This window comes from Hipposideros armiger, unplaced genomic scaffold, assembly GCF_001890085.2.
Source record: "Hipposideros armiger isolate ML-2016 unplaced genomic scaffold, ASM189008v1 scaffold_82, whole genome shotgun sequence".
Lineage (NCBI taxonomy): Eukaryota > Metazoa > Chordata > Mammalia > Chiroptera > Hipposideridae > Hipposideros > Hipposideros armiger.
The window spans coordinates 3,012,342-3,032,180 of record NW_017731432.1 but is presented as its reverse complement, the minus strand read 5'-3'; the positions used below and the strand labels follow the sequence as shown (position 1 = coordinate 3,032,180).

General features: G+C 55.0%; 1 protein-coding gene across 3 annotated transcripts in view; it reads right to left on the bottom strand.

Moving 5' to 3' along the window:
* Positions 1 to 19,839, bottom strand: part of SZT2 (SZT2 subunit of KICSTOR complex) — a 50,649-nt gene that overhangs the window by 12,509 nt on the left and 18,301 nt on the right. For 2 of the 3 annotated variants that reach the window (XM_019643801.1, XM_019643802.1), the window contains exons 8-51: positions 18,530 to 18,740; positions 18,140 to 18,310; positions 17,465 to 17,699; positions 17,144 to 17,273; positions 16,211 to 16,353; positions 15,809 to 15,961; positions 15,553 to 15,667; positions 15,161 to 15,378; positions 14,845 to 15,060; positions 14,376 to 14,454; positions 14,039 to 14,133; positions 13,588 to 13,756; positions 13,320 to 13,434; positions 13,093 to 13,206; positions 12,714 to 12,884; positions 12,458 to 12,549; positions 12,099 to 12,222; positions 11,833 to 11,997; positions 11,538 to 11,742; positions 11,141 to 11,256; positions 10,761 to 11,007; positions 9,703 to 9,844; positions 9,452 to 9,544; positions 9,219 to 9,297; positions 8,822 to 9,115; positions 8,512 to 8,653; positions 8,228 to 8,335; positions 8,077 to 8,140; positions 7,665 to 7,850; positions 7,132 to 7,299; positions 6,957 to 7,044; positions 6,752 to 6,823; positions 6,380 to 6,581; positions 5,458 to 5,557; positions 4,599 to 4,728; positions 2,624 to 2,776; positions 2,438 to 2,540; positions 2,243 to 2,348; positions 2,042 to 2,153; positions 1,306 to 1,424; positions 1,029 to 1,193; positions 676 to 760; positions 361 to 525; positions 106 to 273 (exon numbers count right to left, since the gene is read on the bottom strand). In XM_019643801.1, the coding sequence (XP_019499346.1) occupies positions 106 to 273; positions 361 to 525; positions 676 to 760; positions 1,029 to 1,193; positions 1,306 to 1,424; positions 2,042 to 2,153; positions 2,243 to 2,348; positions 2,438 to 2,540; positions 2,624 to 2,776; positions 4,599 to 4,728; positions 5,458 to 5,557; positions 6,380 to 6,581; positions 6,752 to 6,823; positions 6,957 to 7,044; positions 7,132 to 7,299; positions 7,665 to 7,850; positions 8,077 to 8,140; positions 8,228 to 8,335; positions 8,512 to 8,653; positions 8,822 to 9,115; positions 9,219 to 9,297; positions 9,452 to 9,544; positions 9,703 to 9,844; positions 10,761 to 11,007; positions 11,141 to 11,256; positions 11,538 to 11,742; positions 11,833 to 11,997; positions 12,099 to 12,222; positions 12,458 to 12,549; positions 12,714 to 12,884; positions 13,093 to 13,206; positions 13,320 to 13,434; positions 13,588 to 13,756; positions 14,039 to 14,133; positions 14,376 to 14,454; positions 14,845 to 15,060; positions 15,161 to 15,378; positions 15,553 to 15,667; positions 15,809 to 15,961; positions 16,211 to 16,353; positions 17,144 to 17,273; positions 17,465 to 17,699; positions 18,140 to 18,310; positions 18,530 to 18,740 (6,328 nt within the window). Of the gene's footprint in view, positions 1 to 105; positions 274 to 360; positions 526 to 675; positions 761 to 1,028; positions 1,194 to 1,305; positions 1,425 to 2,041; positions 2,154 to 2,242; positions 2,349 to 2,437; positions 2,541 to 2,623; positions 2,777 to 4,598; positions 4,729 to 5,457; positions 5,558 to 6,379; positions 6,582 to 6,751; positions 6,824 to 6,956; positions 7,045 to 7,131; positions 7,300 to 7,664; positions 7,851 to 8,076; positions 8,141 to 8,227; positions 8,336 to 8,511; positions 8,654 to 8,821; positions 9,116 to 9,218; positions 9,298 to 9,451; positions 9,545 to 9,702; positions 9,845 to 10,760; positions 11,008 to 11,140; positions 11,257 to 11,537; positions 11,743 to 11,832; positions 11,998 to 12,098; positions 12,223 to 12,457; positions 12,550 to 12,713; positions 12,885 to 13,092; positions 13,207 to 13,319; positions 13,435 to 13,587; positions 13,757 to 14,038; positions 14,134 to 14,375; positions 14,455 to 14,844; positions 15,061 to 15,160; positions 15,379 to 15,552; positions 15,668 to 15,808; positions 15,962 to 16,210; positions 16,354 to 17,143; positions 17,274 to 17,464; positions 17,700 to 17,786; positions 17,857 to 18,139; positions 18,311 to 18,529; positions 18,741 to 19,839 lie in introns of those variants that run through there. The other variant, XM_019643803.1, reaches the window with a different exon arrangement.

The window sequence follows — 19,839 nt, the reverse complement described above, 5'->3', positions numbered from 1 at the left end:
TGAGTGTATTTTAGAGGAGGCCTCTGTGATGTCTTCCTCCATACTGCATCCTGACCTGAAGCACCATCTTGCCTGGATCTGCGATGTTCTCTGGCCCCCACATACCTGGGGATGTGTCCTCCGTGCATAACGAGGGTGGCAGCAGCCTCAGCTCCATGATGGCGTCGGCCAGGGCCTGACGAGCTGCTCCTCGGAGTTTCTCCTCCAGCTGCACAATACTGATGTTCCCCTTTTCCCACACATCTAGTCGAAGCCGTGGGGCTCCACTCTGAGCTGAAGGAAAGAATGGGGGTCACTTGAGGGTGCCCCTAGTTTCCACAGCATTAATTGAACCCCCTTCCTCTGACCAAACTGCCCCACCTGAAGAACTGTCCGGCACGACTGGGCAGCGAGTGACCTGGGTCAGTTGTTCAAATTCCTCCTCTTGCATTAGGTCGGGGGGCCCCGGAGATGAGGGGGACCATGATGCCAGTGAGATGGGGGCCCCCTCCTCGTCCACAAAAGCTAGAGTGATGCAGGCGACCCCTGGGTAGAAATCCACAGGCAGACTCAGGTCTGGAACTTCCAGACCCCCTTCCCCCCAACCAGATCCTCCTCAGCTGCAAGGGTGGGAAAGACCCTCCAGCCACGAGACAGGAAAGGCTTTCCCACACCTCGCGGTGCCCTACACTGTACCTTTGCCGCCAGTGCCCTGTCCACCAGGCTTGTTATACAAGTAGATGTCCAAGTCAGGGAGGCTGCCCTGTGGTGGGAGTGGGTGCTGGGGAGAGAACAGCCAGAGCATTAAGACTGGCAAAGGGACAAAAGCCATCGGGGAATGGGTGTCCACAGTGGGGAATGGGGGACAGGAACACAGGAAGACACAGGTAGGTGATAAAGGTGTGTGTGGGGGGCATGAGTGTACACAGTACATGGGCAAAGGTACACATGGGGCATCTGTGGAAAAGAGTTACACAGTAAGGGTGTCTGTGTGTGTGGGGAAAGGCCTGGGTGCACGTGGGTGTAGACAGAGGCAGGTGAAATCTCACCTGGAAGTGGTTCCGGCTGTTGCTGTCTGTGTACTTGGGAGAGTGTAGGAATATGAGCAGGTTCTGCCGGAGGTACCAGGCCAGGGCAGGCAGCCAGGGCCTGCAGGACGGGGGCAGGGCCAGATGCAGCACCTCTGAGGGCAGGCTTCCGGGGGGCTGGATGAACTGCAGAGAGTGGGGAGGGGTGTCAGAGCTGAATGAACAGGTTCCGGCTGAGACTGTCCCTGTGACTGTGGCTTTGCCATGGACGGATGCTGAAGTCTGGGAGGGCGCTGACCTCCACGTCAGCTGGTGTCAGCTTGCAGTTCCGAACAAGCATGACTGTGATGACGTCCAGAGTGGCCTCATCCAGGCGCCGACGCAGAACCCGCACTAGCTCATCTGTGATCTCGGGACCTTTACATAGATATGGTAGGAAGGTAGAGACACCGGCAAAGGATCCAGCTACCCCAGACCAGCCCTTAAACCCAGGCACAAACATTCTCCCATACACTAGAGCAGCCAGCACTGGGTTCTAGTTCCGCCAAGCTGCTCACTGTGTGTCTGTGGACAAGTGTCTTATCTCTCAAAGCCGCAGTGCCCTCAGCCATAAAACGGAAATAGCAGCATCTACCTCATAAGTAACAATCTTAGCCCAAGACCTAGTACACATTAACTGGGCCATAATGTCAGCTGGAAAATCCAGTTGCCTAACAGACACCTCAGGCGTAACCTACCTCAAATCGAACCTATCACCTTCGCCTCACACTCACCCCTGGTATCCAGCCAGTGGGACCACCATCTATCCACACAATCACCCAGGCGAGATACCTGGGTGTCCACTTTAATGACCTCTCTTCCCCTAGCTGCATTTCAATCAACTATAGGCCTCACCCTCCCTGGGTGTCCCTTCCCACCCAGCTCCTACTAGAGGGAAGCCCAGAGCGTAGCATGATCTGGAGTAGGAAGGCTCCAAGAGAAGGATTCTGGGACCTCATCTGGACACTCTCTTCCCCATCCCCTGCAATCCTTACCTGCCTGCCCTACGCCATGCACCAGCAGCTGGATATGTCTGTCCACCTGGCCCACAGGGCGAGCAGCATCTGAACTGCGGCTACAAGTCATGTCCAGGGGAGAACGAGGACCCTGCAGGGAAACTGCGGTCAGGACCTGGCTGCAGGGAACAAAGTCTGCGGGAGTACCCACAGGGCAGCAGGGAGTCGGGGGATACATGCCGAGGCTTCCTCAGAGTAGATGGGCTCCTGGCTTCGGGACAGAGCTAGGGAGTGGGGCAGGGTATCGCCTTCCCACGGCCGCTCACTGCAGGATGTCTCCAGGAGCCTGGGAAAGAGTGGCAAAGTCTTTGGACATACCCCCTCCCGCGCCATCCTTAACCCATGCTTTATCCCGTCTTCCCTGGGCCCACATACCGAAGATAGTACACAGCCTTTGTTGCTCTCTCCTGATAAACAAACATATTCTTCCGGTTCACCACCGAGAAGGCATTGAGCACAGAGCGCAGGGCCTGGATGGCTGTGGGAGTAACAGAGACTCAGGAAACTCCCTTTTCTTGATCCCCCTCCACACTCCACCCGCCCTCTCGTGTCATCACATACCCCGAGAGACCCCCATGCTGGGCCCCATTTTGAGGCGTGAATGGACTCGAATCACGGTTCCCCACACAACGTCACAAGAGAAATGGCCAGGGACAAACTGCATTGTGGCTGCTAGGTACCCTCGGGGTGCACAGCTCTCATCAGCAGCATAATCTGTGGGGGGGAGGGAGACAGTGGATCAGAAATGGGACACAGCCCTCTGCCCTCACAGACTTCTCCCCTGTGAACTGGTCTACTCATCCTCATTCCCCCGGCTCCTCAGCCCTGTCTATTCCCCTCTGCAGGAGAAAGACGGTCATTTGGGGTAACAAGGCAGGACCACGCTCTTGGAAGACAGGTCATACATAGCACAAAGTTTTCAGAACTATCTCAGGGAGACGTAGTGAAGGAACTAAGAAGTGTCAGGAAAGGCAAAGCATGAGAAAATCCTGAAGATAATGCCAAGATACTGTAACCCTGTCACAATATACATCATAGCATATATATCCCATCTGTTGGGAGTTACAATAACTCCATTAAACCAAAAGGTATGACTGCTTACACGCACCCGCTATAGCGTAGGAAAAACTACGTCCTGTGCTTTGTAGGACAGCTATCCCAAAGAACCCAAAGGGCAGCATGGTGGTATGCAAGAGCCCACAGCCACAGTCCAATGCCTTGGTCAACCCTTTCCAGGTGTGCAGGTTGACAAGGAACCTTCCAGTTGTCCAAAGGTGGCAATTTGGTTTCCCCGAGAAGCTGCTATCAGATGTGAGCAGTGCATAGGAAACCCAAGAGGCTGCAGAGTCTGGAATAGAATGCTGGTTGCTAAGGGCTTCAGAGAAACCACATGGAGACTAAATGAGAAAGGGCTGTGTCTGGGTTCTGACTGGTCTGACATTTCAGACTGCTGGAAATCACTGTAAAGAAAAAGTGCTGGCTGTCCTAGCTCATGCTCAATTTGCGGAAGATGCCATCAGAGCCCTGGGAAGCCCACTAATTATGGGAATTCTTTGATATGGAATACATCGCAGGATGTGCTGAGAGAGGCACTCTCCTGAGCTGTCAAGGAACGTTCACCTACAGACTTGCTGAGAATGTTAAAATTGAGGAGTGGTCTGATTTTACTTTTAAACCAGAAGGGAGAACTAACTGCAAAGAAATGGCATGATTTGGCTTTCCTCTATGAGTTGGGGCAAGAGGTCATCCAGAGTGAGAAAAGGGAGCAGAAGTGTGGGGACGTCCAACACCATCTTGAGTATGTTTCCTAATGATGAATGTTTCCTAACGATGAATAGAAATCTCAGAAATCCCAATGCGGTGGGTCCTGTGCCTGCCTATCTGAAGAGACAGCCAATCACAAGGCAAATCCTCCTACTGAGCCTCAGGTTCCCCTCTGGTCTTCTCTCATCTATGAACTGGCCTATTCGTCTACCCAGTCCCCCTTTGACCCTGTCTATCATGCTGCAGAGGAAAGATGGCCAGGCAGAGGCAGGACCTTAGGAAGACGGGTCACAGCCAGTGGCCCTTCCATGACGTCTTCTTTCCTGTATTCTTCAACCTCTCCCTCTCTACTGGCTCTTTTGATGTGGAACATAAATGTACTCAAGTCTTACCTTACTTTAAAATTCCTGCATTGCCCTCCACTTCCTTTAGTTCCTGCCATATCTATTTTTGTCTCTTGCATCACAGCCAAGCCGCTGGAAAGAGTAGCTTTTCTCTGCCCCACCCATCTAACATCCTTTCACTTTTTAACTTCCTCTGATGTGCATTTCGATCTGTCCACTTAAAGTATTTTCATTAAAATCACTGATGAACCTGAAACAGCCAAATGCAATGATCCTTTTGTGTCCTCTCCTCCTTGCTCTCCCTGTATTGCTTGCCACTGATGACAAAGTGATAGTAACTCTGTCCTCAGCTTCTCACCAAAGTCTTCGATAAAGGAAAAGGGCCACAGCACCCCTTCGGTGAGGGAGGCTCCTGGGTGGGACCTCACCATCGCTGGGCAGTGGTAGCCGCTGACGGGAGTGGAAGGGGGTCTCGCTGCGCCACAGATCTTCTTCACTCTCGGCCACGAGAAGAGAATTACACACGTGACTGTCATGAAGGTCCTGAAGAAGCAGCCGCTGGGAGAAGGAGCAAGGTATCAGGGACCTGGAATATCCCCTCATAAACTGGTGGTGGTGGTGGTGAGAGGTGATCAAAGGCCAGAGAGAATGCCCATTATCACTGGGGTCAGAGGTCACAGAGAGCATCGGTAATCACTGGGAGGGTCTGGGAGGGTATCTGACAGTCACTGGGCTCAGGGCTCTGAGCGCTGAACCCGTGAGGAACTCTGGTCCCTCCTCTTTGCCAGAGTCTGCTCATCCTCCTCCAGGCCTCAGCTTAAACGTCGCTTCTAAGAAGCTTTCCCTGACACTTCAGGTGGTCAGATCCTGTTGTATGCTCTCACAGCAGTCTCTCCTTTTCCTTTGTAGCAGTCTTCACCATTGTAATAAACAATTTGTGTGATTTAGTTGTTTAATGTCCATCTCCCGCACTCGACACAAGCTCCAGAGTCAGGGGTTCCCTCTGCCTTGTTTCCTAGTATATCCCTAATACCAGCACAGAGCAATGAGAGGGAACACCTCATTGTCCCTGGGAAGGTATAAGAAAAACCCACAGTGCCGGGGGTGGGTTAAGGAGCATTGCCTAGTTTGTGGGGAGTCTGGCGAGTAATAGCATCCCAGGAACTTGGGGGTCAAAGAAAATGTAGAAGATGGGTCAACAGCCTCTGAAGGTCAAGTTTCTGGAAACTCCTTCCTCGTCTGGACTGTGTCACATGCCTGGAGAGTTCTGTCCCTGCCGTCCCTTACCTGGTTGACCTCCCTGCAGATCTCCCCGACTCGCCTCACCAGGAGCTGCTGCAGGTGGCGACACTCGGTGCCTGGCCCCCCATCCTCTCGAATCAGGCTCCTAGGAAGGAGGAATAGATTAGATACAGAATTGCAGTGGGGAGGAAGTTGGGAGGAGGTGATGGGAGCTGCAGCCAAGAGGAAGCATGAAAAGGAAGTAAGACTGGACAGAGGGAAGTAAATACGATGTGAAGTGGGAAAGGAGAAATTCTCAGTAGCAATGCTCTCCACGCTTGCCTCTCCAGCCTCCATGTGGGCACCACTGAAGCCTCCATCATGCAGCTCACCTCTTCTTTATTCTCAGAACTTCTTTACCAGAATGGTAGTCTTCCCTTCTCTCAACCCCACCCCACCTGAGACAGAGCAGTGTTTAACCAGATGCCTAGGTGTGAATTCCGGCTCTGCTACTTTCTAAATGTGACCTTGGGAAAGTGCTTAACTTACCTGTGCCTGAGTTTCTTCATTCATTCCATGAGGATAATACTACTTTGTATGGCAGTTATATAAATTAAATGAGCTGATCCAGGTAAAATGCTTAGAACAGTGCCTGCCACCTAGTAAGCACTTGTTAAATAGTGCCCATTATTCCTTAGTTTTATATATCAACTTCTGAAGCTGCTCTGAACTGTAGATGTCCTTAATGCTTGGCAAGGAGCCAAAATCCCCATCAGCTTTTCAAGTCCTTTAGGAAAGCAGAGTGACATGATTTGCTATAACCAGTGGGAAGTGGTCAGGAGCCCCCAGCCTTAGAAAACAAGTCAGACCCCCACCCAAACCTTCAGTCCCATGTCTTGCTTTTTAATAACATTCCACAGGGGGTGTTGTGGAACCAGGGAAAAGCAGCTGACATCAGTCAGGATGCAGGGCCCTGGCTTCTACATACCGTGCGTGTGCATACACTTCCACACGGTCCTGCAGTATCCGTACGATGAGCCAGAAGTCAGGCAGGCAGGGCCCAGGGAGGCCTGAGAGCGAAGGCTGTGGAGGTGCCGGCCCAGGTGGGGTCCGCAATGTGAAGGGGGCCTTCTCACCCAGGGTCTCATTGGGACCCTCACTGTCTGAGCCACTGCTGCCACCATCATAACCTGTGTCAAATGTGCTGAAGTTCAACTCCATCCTTAGGCTCATCTGAGCCTCCAAGTGCATCAGGCTCAAGGTTAGTCCCTTCTGATGCCCCCTGCCCAGACCTTTTGCTGTGCAGTCTTCAGTCCACTTTCCATCCGCTTCGAGTCCTTCACCCCCTGCCCCCACTTACCTAGGTGGTCTGAGTCTACACTTCCCTGACTGGACATGAGGCTTAGTCCCCGGCTGGGCACAGGCTGGCTTCCTGTGAAGAGAAGTAAATGCCTGGAGTTTCTCTCCATCCCACTTAGGACCACCTTCCAAAAACGGAAGCAGAGCCAGGGATGTACAAGTCCCGGGTCTTGGCCCCAGACTCTGCTGCCCACGTCCTCTCTTACCTCCCTGTGGCAGGCTGGGCAGACTGACGAGGGAGGGGCCTTCAGAGTCCTCTGGGGAGCCAGGGGCTTGGGGGCTGGCTATCAGGGCCTGAAGGGAGGAAGTCAGGGATGAGTCCAGGCCCCACACACCCACCACCACCCCCGCCATTTCCAGGTCAGCCCCGGAAAGACTCACCTCCCCTTCGATGGCTTCAGCCCTGTCCTCATGACTGTGCCAAGCCCAGGTTGCTGAAGGGGGCACCGCATGGGACTCACCCGGCTGTTGGCCAACGGCCACAAAGAAGAAGCCACTGTCAGGATCCTCAAGAAGAACATGGCCAGGGAGGTGGAGCCGACGGAACTCCTGGGGAGCAGGAGCCAAGGTCACAGTTTAGGCAGGAGCAGCCCTCCTTATTCGTGGTACCCCACACTCCCTCATCAGGCCCTCACAACCGCCTCATGAAGCAGACCCCAGCATCCCTATTGCTGAGGTCTGAAAAGGTTCTGTGACTTGCCTAAGGTTCCACGGGCCAGTGGCAGGGCTGGGAGCTGGGTCTGTTCCCACTTAGTTGGGCTTCCAGGCATGGGGTGAGGGACAATGTGGTGAAGAGGTGGGCAGGAGGATAATTTTAGGGACTCAAACCAAGAGAGGGCCTTCCAGTTCTGTATCTAGAGTCCAGGGAAGGGCGGGCCCCAAGGTGCCCAGGGAGTATTCTGAGAGCAGCATACCTCCTTGAACTGTGTGAGGGAACGCTCTGGCCCAAACACAAAGCTCAGTGGCAGAGTTTGGCGGAGGCAGGTGGAGCGTCCCGGAGAGCTATGGATGTGGGCCGCCGCGCGGTGCAGGGCAGGGCTCTGGGGGATGCCCCCTCTTCGGAGTGCCCCCACCATCTCATCCTCCAGCAACCAGCGGATCTACAATCAGAGGGCAATCCAGGAAGTGGCGAAGGGCATTTCCCTTGCTGACTGGGCATGCCCTCACTCCTAGACTAGAAGAAACTGGAAAATACTTGGCCTCACAGACTGAGCTCTCACTTCGATCTCAGAATAAAGGGGTGCCTTACCTCACTGATATGATGGAAAGGGTATCAGTTACAGTGTTGGGGGCTGTCACTCAGGTTAGGGTAGGGAAGGCCCTCACCTCACTCATGGTGGTCTCAATAGCCAGTCTGTGGGGTGCGGCCAAACTGGACAATCCTGGGTGCCTAATTGGAAGAAAGGTTTAGATACTAGTTTCCAGAAAATAAAACTGAGCTGGGGCAAGGAACTCTGAGAGGGGGAAAAGAAAGTACCTGTCTTCTTCCGGGGGTGGCAGTGGGGGCCCCAGGCCATCATCCGACCTTAAAGATGATGGTTGCCCTGGAGATCTTGGGAATGAAGTACTGCTCTCAGATGTTGACCTGAACAGGTGGGAGCAAAGGTCAAAGGTCAGCAGCTAATATCCTCCTACGACCTCCTCAGCACTCCTTTCTTAGAATACTTCAGGTGCCCTTAGTCCTCAAGTGCCCCTAGATTCCTTAATGGTCCCCCTACCCCAACAAGGCCCCAGGTCCCCCCACCAAACTTGCTGCCACACCGGTGGTGCTGAGGGTCCGAGGTCGGGGGGAGCTCCACTTCCAGCGGCAAGGTCAGCACAAAGACATCCAAAGTGACACTGAGGTCCCTCAGGGGCACTCGGCCCCCAATTGGGGGGCCCTCCAGACTAGAAAGCACCTGGCCTGGGAGAGAAGAAAAGTTAGGGGTTGCTGGAGGTCCCAGGACAAGTGTAGATTCCAAGTTCTCAGTGCTGAAGAGTTATACCCATAGACTCTCCCCCACCCCCAGATAGGCAGGCAGACAGGCTATACTGGGACCTGTGGCCCTCCCCTGAACACCCCCAAACTCACCCAGGCAGGTGGGCAGGCTGTACACAGGTACTGAGCTGTGCTGCCCACGCAGCCGCACGGAGCACGTGAGGTGCAGGAAGAGCGGGGGCAGGTCATGCACGAGGCTCTCAGGCCCAGTGGGTGAGTCGCCCCCGAGGATACTGAAGGAGTCTTCATCCGGGTTCACAGTGTCTGCATCTGACAGTGAGGCGGAGTCGAGCCCAGCAGGCCCCAAGTCCGGCTCACGGCTCTCTCGGTATTCCACCTCCAGCTCTGGGTCACTCTCAGTGACCACACAGCAGGCAGATGTGTCTCCTAGAGGTGCATGTTGCGTGGTCAGTGGGGGAGGAGGGCAGTAAAGGCTCCTGAACCCTGGCTTGAAGCAGCCTTCCCCACCTCTTGCCACTTGCCCACACACCTTCTTCTCCCATGAGCTCAGCCTCTGAAAACTCCAGGTCACTGATTTTTCTGTCTATTGTGTCCCGGGGGCCCTCATCCTGAGCAAAAAAAAGAGACAGCTTGATCCAAGGCAGGACAAAAGCCACATTCAGGCCTCGGGGAACCAAAAGTCAAGTGGATCCAGGTGGGCCAGTTGGGACCTCTAGGACACACATCAGGGGAAGAAGGGAGGTAAGAGGAAAAGCCGCTCACCTCTCGCCTGCTGGACGGAGGGCAATAGAAGAAGTAGTGGGGATTGGAGGGCACAGTGCGGAAGTGGAGACCACTGATTTCCAGGAACTTCTCCTGTTTGGGGGTTAGAAGGAGGCTATAATGTCAGCCGCCCCTCAGCACACTACCTGCTACCCTAGAACGGACACCTCCACATCCCCAACCCAGGAGAGAACACTGCCCCCCATGTAGGCAGGACTCTACCCCTCTTCTACCCTCACCAAGCTCCCCACCTGGATGAGGCTATGAAGGGCATCGTGTGCCTCTCCTCTGAGCTGGCAGACGTCTGTCAGAGAGATCTCCAGGCCAGGGTCTGGGTTTCCAGGGACACGGGTGCTCTGAAACTCAGGCTCGCTTAGGTCCTCGGTCTCTATGCTGAGTTGTCAGGGTGGGGATGGGGGGCGTTGAAGTGTTAGGACAAACCACTAAGTCCTACAGGAGCCTGTTTCCCAACTGGGAGTAGCACACGCCTGTCTGTCTTTGTCTCTAGGAAGGGTGCTTAGCACAAGGGCATGGGCAGTGGAAGAGGCAAAGAGAACCAGCCCACCCACTTGGGCTCAAACCTCCACATTTCTTAGGCAGGACATTTCTGTGAAACAGGAAGGAGAAAGGATGACTCCCAGCTTTCTGACTTGAATCACTGGGTGGAGGGTGATATCATTCACCATGGATGGAGAACACAGGTGGAGAAACAAGGTTTGGTGGGAAGAAAATGCATTCATTTGGGGAGCATGAAAGGTGGGGGATTTAGAGCTCCAGAGAGGAAACTGGGCTGGAGTTCGGATCTGGAAATCAGCAGCACTCAAACCTCTGCCTTGCCTGTTTCCCCAACACTAATATACTGCAGACACAGAGACGTAGCTGCCTGCCTGCTTGCCTTCCTCCCTCCCTCAGCAGGGACATACTGGGCCCCTCACGTGAGCTGGGGACTCTGCAGTGGGTAAACATACAGTTTTTGCCTCACATATTAGTTTGGGGGATAATTCCTATTGTATAAATGTCCTCAGAACAAGCTTTGAATTTCACCGAAGCTGGCAACTCCCTACATCTAACCCAGCTCAATACTCCACAGCAGGAGAGGAGGGACGCGAGAGCCAGGAGGGTGACTGCGCCCCACGCCAAACGAGAGAACGAAATCTGGGCAGGAGGCAGGAAGCCAGCAACAAAGCGTTGCCGCCTCTCTGGTGCTTGGGTGCTACCTTGCAGGGCCATTCCCGGGGGTCAGACAATCCCAGTTTATGTGGGCTCTGTCTGTGTGCCCCCTTCTACATTATTCCAGAACAATCCTAACCTGGATTCAGAAGCCAGGACAGCTCGCTCCCGAGGCTCGGGGCCCTCCTCGATGCTGCTGCTGAAGGGCCCAGGGCTGAGAGGACCCGGGCTTGGGGGTGCGTGAGGCAAACCCCGAGTGTGTCCGCACAGTGCGAGCAGAAAGGGGGTGATGTCTACTTCTTGTAGGAGCTCCTCACAGGCATCCACTGCCATCAGCAAGTCCTGGGAGGTCACGCTTTGTGCTTGTTGCAAACTCCGGAACAGGCCTGACAGAAGTGGAAAGGGCCATGAGGGTCAAGCTCTGGAACGGCCTCCCTAGTCCCAGTCCCTGTAATCCCTGTGTCTCCTCTCTGACACTCCCGCTTGTGGTTCCCGTCCCCCCCACACACACACACTCACCACGGACGTAGCATCGCTGAGCATGCTCCTGTAGCAAGGCACAATGGTTGGCTGCCTCCTTGCACCTGGGCTCCATCCAGGCTGAGGAGGAGGAGGGCTGGTCGAGGAACTGAGTCCTAGGAATGCAAGGAATGAGGGAGCTTGGTCACCTTCCCTAAGTGACACCTCAGAGTCACCATCCACCCATACTCCAGTGGCTTGTCCACAGGTCCCCACTGAATGTATTCACGGCCCAGCACGTTCAGCTGATTTGCTGAAGGAAGTCCAGCGAGGAGCTGGCAGGACATGGCTAAGCAGCTGAGTTCCTGCCACTGACCATCAACCTGTCTGTCCACACCCGAGTGTGTACCTGAGCCCTGGGTGGAGGAGGACCTAGGTCAACGATAAGGGCACTCACCGGAAGGTGAGGTCTCGGGGCGCCTGAGGGGGCTGTATGCCAACCATTTGCTCCCTCAGCGCTTCCAGGGCACAGCTGTAGATGAAGACAGGACACCGTGTCCGGGGCCCATCTGCACCCTCTGTCTGTGGAGCCTGACGCCCAGTGTAAGCCTGTAAGTCCCGACGGAAGGGTGGGCTCAGCTCTCCTGGATTCTGGGCACTGTCTGTGGGAAGAGGTGTCACATGATCTTCAAGCTCTTTATAGGTTCTTATTCCAGCTCCTGCTTAACTGACTTAAGAGTCAGCAGCCTTACCACTGGCTGGGGTGACACTGAGGATGGGGACCTGGGCCTTTGTAGCCCTGACCCCAGTTCCTCCCACATCTTTCTGGCTGGAGGCCCCACTCCAATCCCCAAACTTAGGCTTTGTCTCCTCTTGAGAGGGTCCCTCCAGGCCATAGGCAGCCAGATGCAGGACATCTGAAGAGGAAAAGAAAGACGTAAATCAGAGCCGCCTGGTGACCCAGTGAGGGCGCTCAGGGGTGTGTACTGAAGGGCTAATAAAGGTCTGTGGTTGGTACCTGAGAAGGTAGCTGGGAGGAAAGTCAGAAACACATGCTGGGGGGTCATAAGCCTCGCATAGCAGCGCCACTGAATGGGCTGGCCCAAGATGAGAGGCTTGAGAGTTTCAGGAGGGCCCACACTCTGTAAGAGAAGCAAAATTAGAGCCGTCCATCTATAAGGGACCGTCCAACCCCTGCTCCCTTCCTCTGCCCTAGAGGGTATAGTTTGCAAGATCCAGAACAAAGAGGCATGACAGTACTCTGTCCTTGGCAGACGGCCCTTAGAATCCCCAGTGAGAGAAAGTTGGGGTATGAGTATGTGATGATGGAAGGAGGTCAGTATGAAAAAGGACTCAAGGAGATGAATCAGTGCTGACCTGGGTAGGAAGAGCAGAGTCTCCAGTTGCCTGAGCGCTGACTGACTGAGCCTTCAGGATCCCATGGACCCCCACTGGTAGCATCTCTGGACCTACAAGGGGGTAGAGATGGGTGGAAGAGGGCAGGGCCAGCAGAAAGGCAGGCTCTGAGGTGAAGAGCGGGGAGACCAAAGCCCAAAGGCAGACACCACCCTTTAGGGATGGGGAAAGGGGCTGGGCCAGAATCTGGTGTTAGGAAAAGAGGTGGGACGCTCACCTGGACTATGGCAGGTCCGCCGCAGCACCTCACTCAAGAAGGTGGCCTGGTCAGCAGTGCTCAGCGGGATCTCCCGGTCACTCAGCTCCTGCCCCAGGCAGCTGTGCAGCAGGCACAGCACCATGTCGCTGGCGGGACAGGGCGCCTCGGCGAGAGGGGCGCCCTCTGGCTCTGCCCGACACACACTCCGCTCAGCACCGAGAGCCTCCTGCTGCCCAGTGCCCAGCTCAGCCCTGACCACCACAGCCCCTTCTTCCAAGCCTCCTCCAGCCCCCATCACTCATCTGCTGGTCAGCTGATCAACTGCTCTTTATGCTCTAACATGCCTGGGCTTGCTGGCTCTCTAGGTGTGGGGTAAGTGGGTACTAAGTTCACCCACCTCTGGAAAGCAGAAGGAAGAACATCTGGAGCTGCTGGCACTGAGGCAACAGTCCCATGAGGTCAAAATGGAAAGGGATCTCATGGACACAGGTGTCTCCTCCCTGGTCCAATCCTAGGAAGGAGGGAAGGAAGACAGGAAACACTGTGAGATCAGGTTTCCTGTCTGTGGTTGCCTTCTCCCCACCCACTCACCTGCTCCACCCCAGGGGCCGCTTCCCCACTGACCATCAGAGACCCTCGGCTCTGGGGACAGGGGACCCCATTCTTTGCTTTGGCACAGCTGTATCAGGTATTCAAAGCTCAGCAGGGAGCCTATGCAGGCAGCATCCCGAGGGTGAAGCTAAGGGAGGAACAGCAGAAGTCAAGGGTCAGCCCCTCCGAGGAAGTCCACACAGTCAGACATTCAGAGGGATCAGGCAGCCCACGGACTGTGGTACTCCCCCAGGGATGGCACCAGCCTGGTAAGGGGGGCGGTACTTCGGAGGTCACTCACAGCTCGAGGGATCTCAGAGTATGTCAAGTCCTGCAGGTGCTTCCAGCTCTCAGGGCCGGCTCCTACTCGCCCATACTGTGGCTCCACCCACACCTCGGTGACCAGATTGAGCTCTGAGTCTCCCTCCAGGGCTTCCACCTCCACATCATTGTCATCATCTGTTGAGAAGCTACAAGAAGAATGACCCTGAGCCCCGGGAGGGAGGACAGCCCACTCCACAACCCCATGGCAGGACTGCATCCAAGGAAAGCAGGAAGGCGGTGGCCACAAAGAACAGCCACAAGCTGCACGCAGCCTTTCTAGACCTGTGCCTGCCTGATGAGGCATCAAAAAACATCACCCCCTGCCCCGACGCGGCTCCCTCAGGTATGGGAGACAGAACTTCAGGTGACAAGCAGCGAGAAGCAGGAACATGCAGACAGGCGGCTTTCCGAGAGGGGCCAGGCCTCACCTGTCCTTGGTGGAAGTGGAGTGTGGGGGGAAGAGGATGTACTGGACAACGCACGTGTGCCTCTCTTCCACTGCAGCCTGCCCTGGAGGCTCATTCTGAGGGTCAAACAAGAGATCCCAGGCAAACTCCAGCCCAGAAAGAGGTCTGGCCCAGCCCAGCTCTGGCCCTCAGAGCTTTAGTCCCCTCGCCACACTGTCCTGGGACGGGCCTCAGGCCTTGGTTCCTGTGGCCACAGAGACCCCGTGAGGCAGTTCCCAGTAGTCCCCACCCAGCTAAGAGACAAGTGTTCCTGGGATGACGGACCTTGATAGGGGGTGTCATGAGGGACAGCACTTACCTGAATTGGAAGTTCCAACACCATGTTGATGATTCCTTCCCCGCTGCAGGCGAAGTGGAACCCTTCAGAGAGTCGGACTCTGAAGCCCCGTAAAGGTGGGGGAGGCGCAGAATGAGACAGGGAGAGACACTCAGAGCATACCCCTTGCCCTCCACGCCACTTATGTACCCACCTTCCAGCAGCCATCCAGGCAGACCTGTGCCCTGGTGGCCCCGCTCAGACTATTGGTCCCTCGGGTATAACAGGTCCAATTAGGACCAGAGGCCAAAATAAGTAGAGTAAGGAAGAGGAGGTGATGGCGGGGGCATGTGCTGCTCTGTTCTGGACACTGTGCATAACAACAGCAGCACAGAGACTAGGGCTTAGAGAGGGGCTGTGTCTGGCTTAGGCTTTCTGCCAGCATCTAAACCCAGAATCTACACTAGCGCTCTTCCTGCCCCAGGTTGCCTGGCGGGCTCAGGGCACATACTCAGTGAGGATGGAGAGCAGCTGGGCAATAGCGCTGAGTGGCAGTGCAGGGGCCAATCCTGACGGGACACTCCAGAGCCAGCGCTGATGGTAGAGGTAGCGGGACAGCGACGCCAGGCTAGAAGAGGCTGAGCGGCCTGACACCAAGGGCAGTGGCCCTGGTGGCTCCAGTGTCAGCAAGAAGGGTGCCCGGTAGTCCAGGGGTAGCTTCTCATACCTGGGAAACAGGGGTGACTCCCAGTTGACTGCTACTCATACCCAGCTAAGCCTCAGGCCTCCCATGTGCCTCTGGTCCCAACACCACCCTCTGTACCAACCTGATGAGTAGCTTGTCCAGTGGCTTATGCAGGACCACAAGGCAGGGCCGGTCAGACAGGGCCTGCTGTGGCCCCAGCATGGGGGGGGACTTGGAGGGAGAGCTGCCCCCACCAACGCCCCCTAGTCCTTTTCGTTTCACTTTGGGGGTTAGCTCCTTGCTTTGTACCCGGTGGGGAAACCGCAGCCGCAGAATCTCTTCCCGCAGGTCCGACACAATCTGAGGGAAAAATGTGATCAGCTCCTTCTACTCCTATCTCCTACAGCTCTGGAAGCAGGGGCCCACAGACAAGGTGATCTGGGAGCTCCTCGCTCTACTGGCCTGTGGCTTTGGGGAGGAGCCAGGCTGTACTCCAGGCTCCCTGGGCTGGGAGTCGGTCAGGGCCCAGCTCACCTTGTGCCGAGCCTGCGCTGGTGTGCCGATGGGGAAGCCCAGGCGCAGAACCATGCATGGGGCCTTGGAGATGATGCGGACCATGTAGAAGGAGGAGGGGGGCTGGTCTGGGGCACTGGGGAGAAACGGGAGTCAGTGAGCAGGCCTAGGTGGGAGTCAACGGGTTTAGGAGGAAGTAGGGCTGAGGGCTGGGGTTCGAGGAAGGGACATGGGGTGAGGCGGTAGGGAAGGAGTGAGGGGACATCACTTTGCCCACCTGGACAGCAGCTTCACATAGGAGTAGCCCTCCACTAGCACGAAGCTGCTCCAGTCCCGAAGCAGAGAGGTCAGCGAGGAGTGTGAGATCCTGCACTGGACGGTGCTGTAGCGCCCATTGCTACCCGGGGTGTGCAAGTGCTTGGGGATTGGTCTGGGAAGAGGGGTGCACGGTGACGTCACACCACCCAGCCCCAATCTTGGGGGAAAAGAACAGGTTGCTACCTCTCTTCTAGGCCCTGCCTGAGGACGTGGGGGTTGATGAGCAGGAGTACCAGGGAATGGTCACAGTTTTTCTTGGCCAAGGTTAGTAAGGGCTCCTCCACTGCTCTCCTTCCCTATCACTCCCTGTCCCCTCACCCCTGCTCCTCCATACCAACGAGGGCCCGAGAAGGATACCTACGTGTCATGCTCCAGGATTAGCACGAGGCGATGCATGTGGAGCCAACGCTGCCATGAATTCGCATCCATGGACAGCACTGGCTTCCAGTAGGCAGCAAACTGGGCATGGGATGAGTCAGACCCACTGTGTTGAAGGGAGAGCACCTGGGGACAGGGAGCACAGCCCTATAGGAGCGTTCTTGGAGAACCAGAGTGTGACCTCCAAACAGCACACAGAACCAACCACAGGGTTCAGGGGTCAGAGATGGCAGTGGTTTAAAGCTAAAGGAGCCCACAGCCCAGCCTGGGACAGAGGCAAAAACTGCCTCCAATACTAAGGCTAGATTAGGGTGAATGAGCCCAGGGACAGACTGTGCAGCCTTTTAAAGCTGAATCCAGGCAAAGGATGGGACTTGTCACGCTTCTATCACAGACTTTGGAAGTAAGCTGCGGAGTGATGGCAGGACCTCAGAGGAGCCCACTGCTCATTAGCATAAGCTCCCTACCTGGCAATGCTAGGCTGTCAGCTGGGTGCCAAGTGTGAAGAAAGCACAGGATAAAGGAAGCTATGGTCTTCAGGAAGTGCACAGTTCACAGTGGTTGGCAGTGGTGGAAAATGGGTGAAAGTGGGGGGACGGGGAGGCCAGAATATGCCATGGGAGAGGGGGTGGGGAGGCTTGCAGGCGGCTGGGCTACCAGCACCTAGACATGCTGCAAGTCTTCACCTCTGACACCCGTGGTCTGCTGAGGACAGCCAGAGCCTCTCTATAGATCCTTCTCGTCCCCTGGGGGCTTGGAAGGAGGGTGGAGAATTGCTCTCAATGCTCAGGGTTCTAGTTTAGGTGCCTCAGACTTGAGAGGGAAGGAAAAAGAAGATGGTTCTGGGCCCCAGTGCTGCGTCGATCCAAGTCTGGGTGGGCATGAAATGGGGATCATGAGCGTCAGAGCTACTCACCGGGGTGGTGGAACCAGGAGGGATGTAGAAGAGTGGCACTCCGCTCTTGGTGCTATCCGGAAGCGTGAAATGTTCTGGGACTGAAGAGAAGGACTGAAGGTGGGCTAGCATCTGGTCCGTCTGGTTAATGCTGTAGGACAAGGGCCAAAGCCTGAGCCACACCTGACTCTGGTGGGTACAGAGGAGGGGAGCCCCAGCGGGACAGGGGACCCTGAACACAAGCCTGGTGCTCAGGGTGCCTCTCTCCAGCTCCCAGCTTCACACATCTGTCCCTCCACACAATAAATGGGGCACCACAGACTGAGCGGTGAGCTCACTCACCTCTGCAGTGTGTTCCAGAAGCGCCGGATAACGTGTGTACGATACAATGAGCGAATGGGTTGCCTCAGCGCACAGGACACATCATGCAGAATGTCATAGCCCCCTTCCATTGTCACTTCCACCCGTGTTCCTCGAGGGCCCTCAGGCTCCAGGGGCCAGGGCGCCACAGCCACATACTCGATCCGCATGTTGTGCTTCCACAGCAGCACCAGCTTCACCTCTAGCTGGGACCCTCCTTCAGGGGAGGCAGGAGGGCTAGTTAGGGGGAGCAGGCAGAGGACTCCAGGCCTGGGACTGAGGCCTATCAGAAACCCCCACCTACCTCATGGAACTCTAGCCTGGCCAAAGGTTCCAAGCATGGTTCCATAGATTTCAGGCCCACAGCCTGCCAACTGACACAAACAGAATTTTGCAGTAATCTGAAACAAAGCCAAGTAGTTCAGGACACCACAGCACCCTCAGGTGACTCACTTTGGACAATAGGAGATGGAATTGGGCAGCTAAATGCTAAGAGAGCTAAGCCCTGAAGGCAATTCAGCACCCACTTGTTTCAAATGACGAGCAGAGTCTTTCACTGTGACACTTTTGTGTGTGTCCTCTGCTTTGTTCAGCAGGTCCTCCCACACGCAAAGTCTGAGAGACTTGTGGAATCTAGCAGGGCCTAGTGACCCTTACCTTTGGCTAGTGTGACCTCTCGGACACTGTAGCCCTCTCGAAGCCGCACAGACACAGTGCTGACCAAGTCGGCTGGCACCTCCTTCTCCGTGTGCTTCTTCCGTCGCAGAGCCAAGGCAGGGTTGCTGCTGGCGGAGACCAGGTGCTCATTAAACAGGCGGTGCTGAGAGCCTAGTGAGAGTGGGGGAGGGGACAGTGGTTATCTGTTAGCTGACAGAGATACAGGGGGAGGGGGATACACTGAAATCATGGGGAGAGAACAGTGCCAGAGTGTTAGCCCTAGTTACACTTTCAGTCCCCCCGGCGACCCAAACCCTAGACAGATTCCTGCATCATCTCAGCCCGTTCTACACTGCCCGGTTCCCACAACCGCCCCAGTCTGCCTCTCACCGCAGTAATATTCAGGGTTCAAGGCTTCCCCACTGCGCAGGAAGGAGTAGAGGAGAAATGCCCGGTGGTAGACGGTCAGACCCAGGTTGCCTGGTTCGGGCTCGGGACAAGTGGACAGGTAGGAGCCAAATGTTGCCATTGCGATGAACTTCATCAATTCCACATTGGGCACGTGACCAAAACTGCAGTCATAAGAGTAAACTCCTCCTACCTGGAGAAAGTGAGCAATTGGGGACCTCGCTCCCAAAGTGGCATGGGAGAAGGAAGTACAAAGAGAGGAAGAGACTGGGCTGGGGGACTGCTCCCAGCCCCTGGACCACAGAGTGGGAAGTGGGCCAGTGTTCTCCCAGGACAGACCACTGCTCTGCGACTTTCCTTCCCTGAGCTCTTCTGTCTGAAGTCTATGCCATCTGGTCACATCCTTCTTCCTCAACATCAAATACCAGCCTGTCCCCATTCACTAAAGATTTTGGCAGCTGGTTCACTGGCTTCCTGTCATCATCCTGACAGGCTTCAGTGTCTCTCTAACAAAGTGCTTCTCAAATTTAGGGTGCATACAAAACACCTGGGGATTTTGTTAAAATGCAATATGTCTGGGGTGGGGCCTGAGATTCTCCATGTCTAACAAGCGCCCTGGTGATGCTAATGCACGTCTCTGGACCATATTTTGAATATCAAGCTGTAGCAGAGCTTGGCAAACTACATATAACGTGTAGGCCAAACTTGACCCATCAGCTATTTTTGTAAATAAAGTTTTATTGGAACACAGCCACGCCCATTCATTTTCATATTGTCTATGGCTACTTTCACACTACAAGAGCAGAGCTGAGTAGCTGTGACAACCATATGGCCTGCAAAGCTAAAAAACTCTCTAGCTGGCCCTTTACAGAAAACGTTTGTACACCTACTCTAGACAATTCATTCATCTTTCTGACCTCTCAGTTCCTTAACCCTCATCTCCAGAAACTTACTCTATTCCACTCACCTGCCTGCTGGCTACATGCTGGCCCTTTGCTCTACCTGAAACTACAGTAGTCCCCCCTTATCTGTGGTTTTGTTTTCCATGGTTTCAGTTACTCCTGGTCAATCATGGCCTGAAAATGTTAAATGGGATATTCCAGAAATAAATAATTCTTAAGGTTTAGATTGCACGCCATTCTGAGTAGCGTGATGAAATCTTGTGCTGTGCTGCTCTACCCTGCCCAAGATGTGAATACCCCTTTGTCCAGCGTACCCACACTGTATACACTACCTGCCCGTTAGTCATTCAGTTGCTGTCTCAGTTATCAGATTGACTACCATGGTATCAC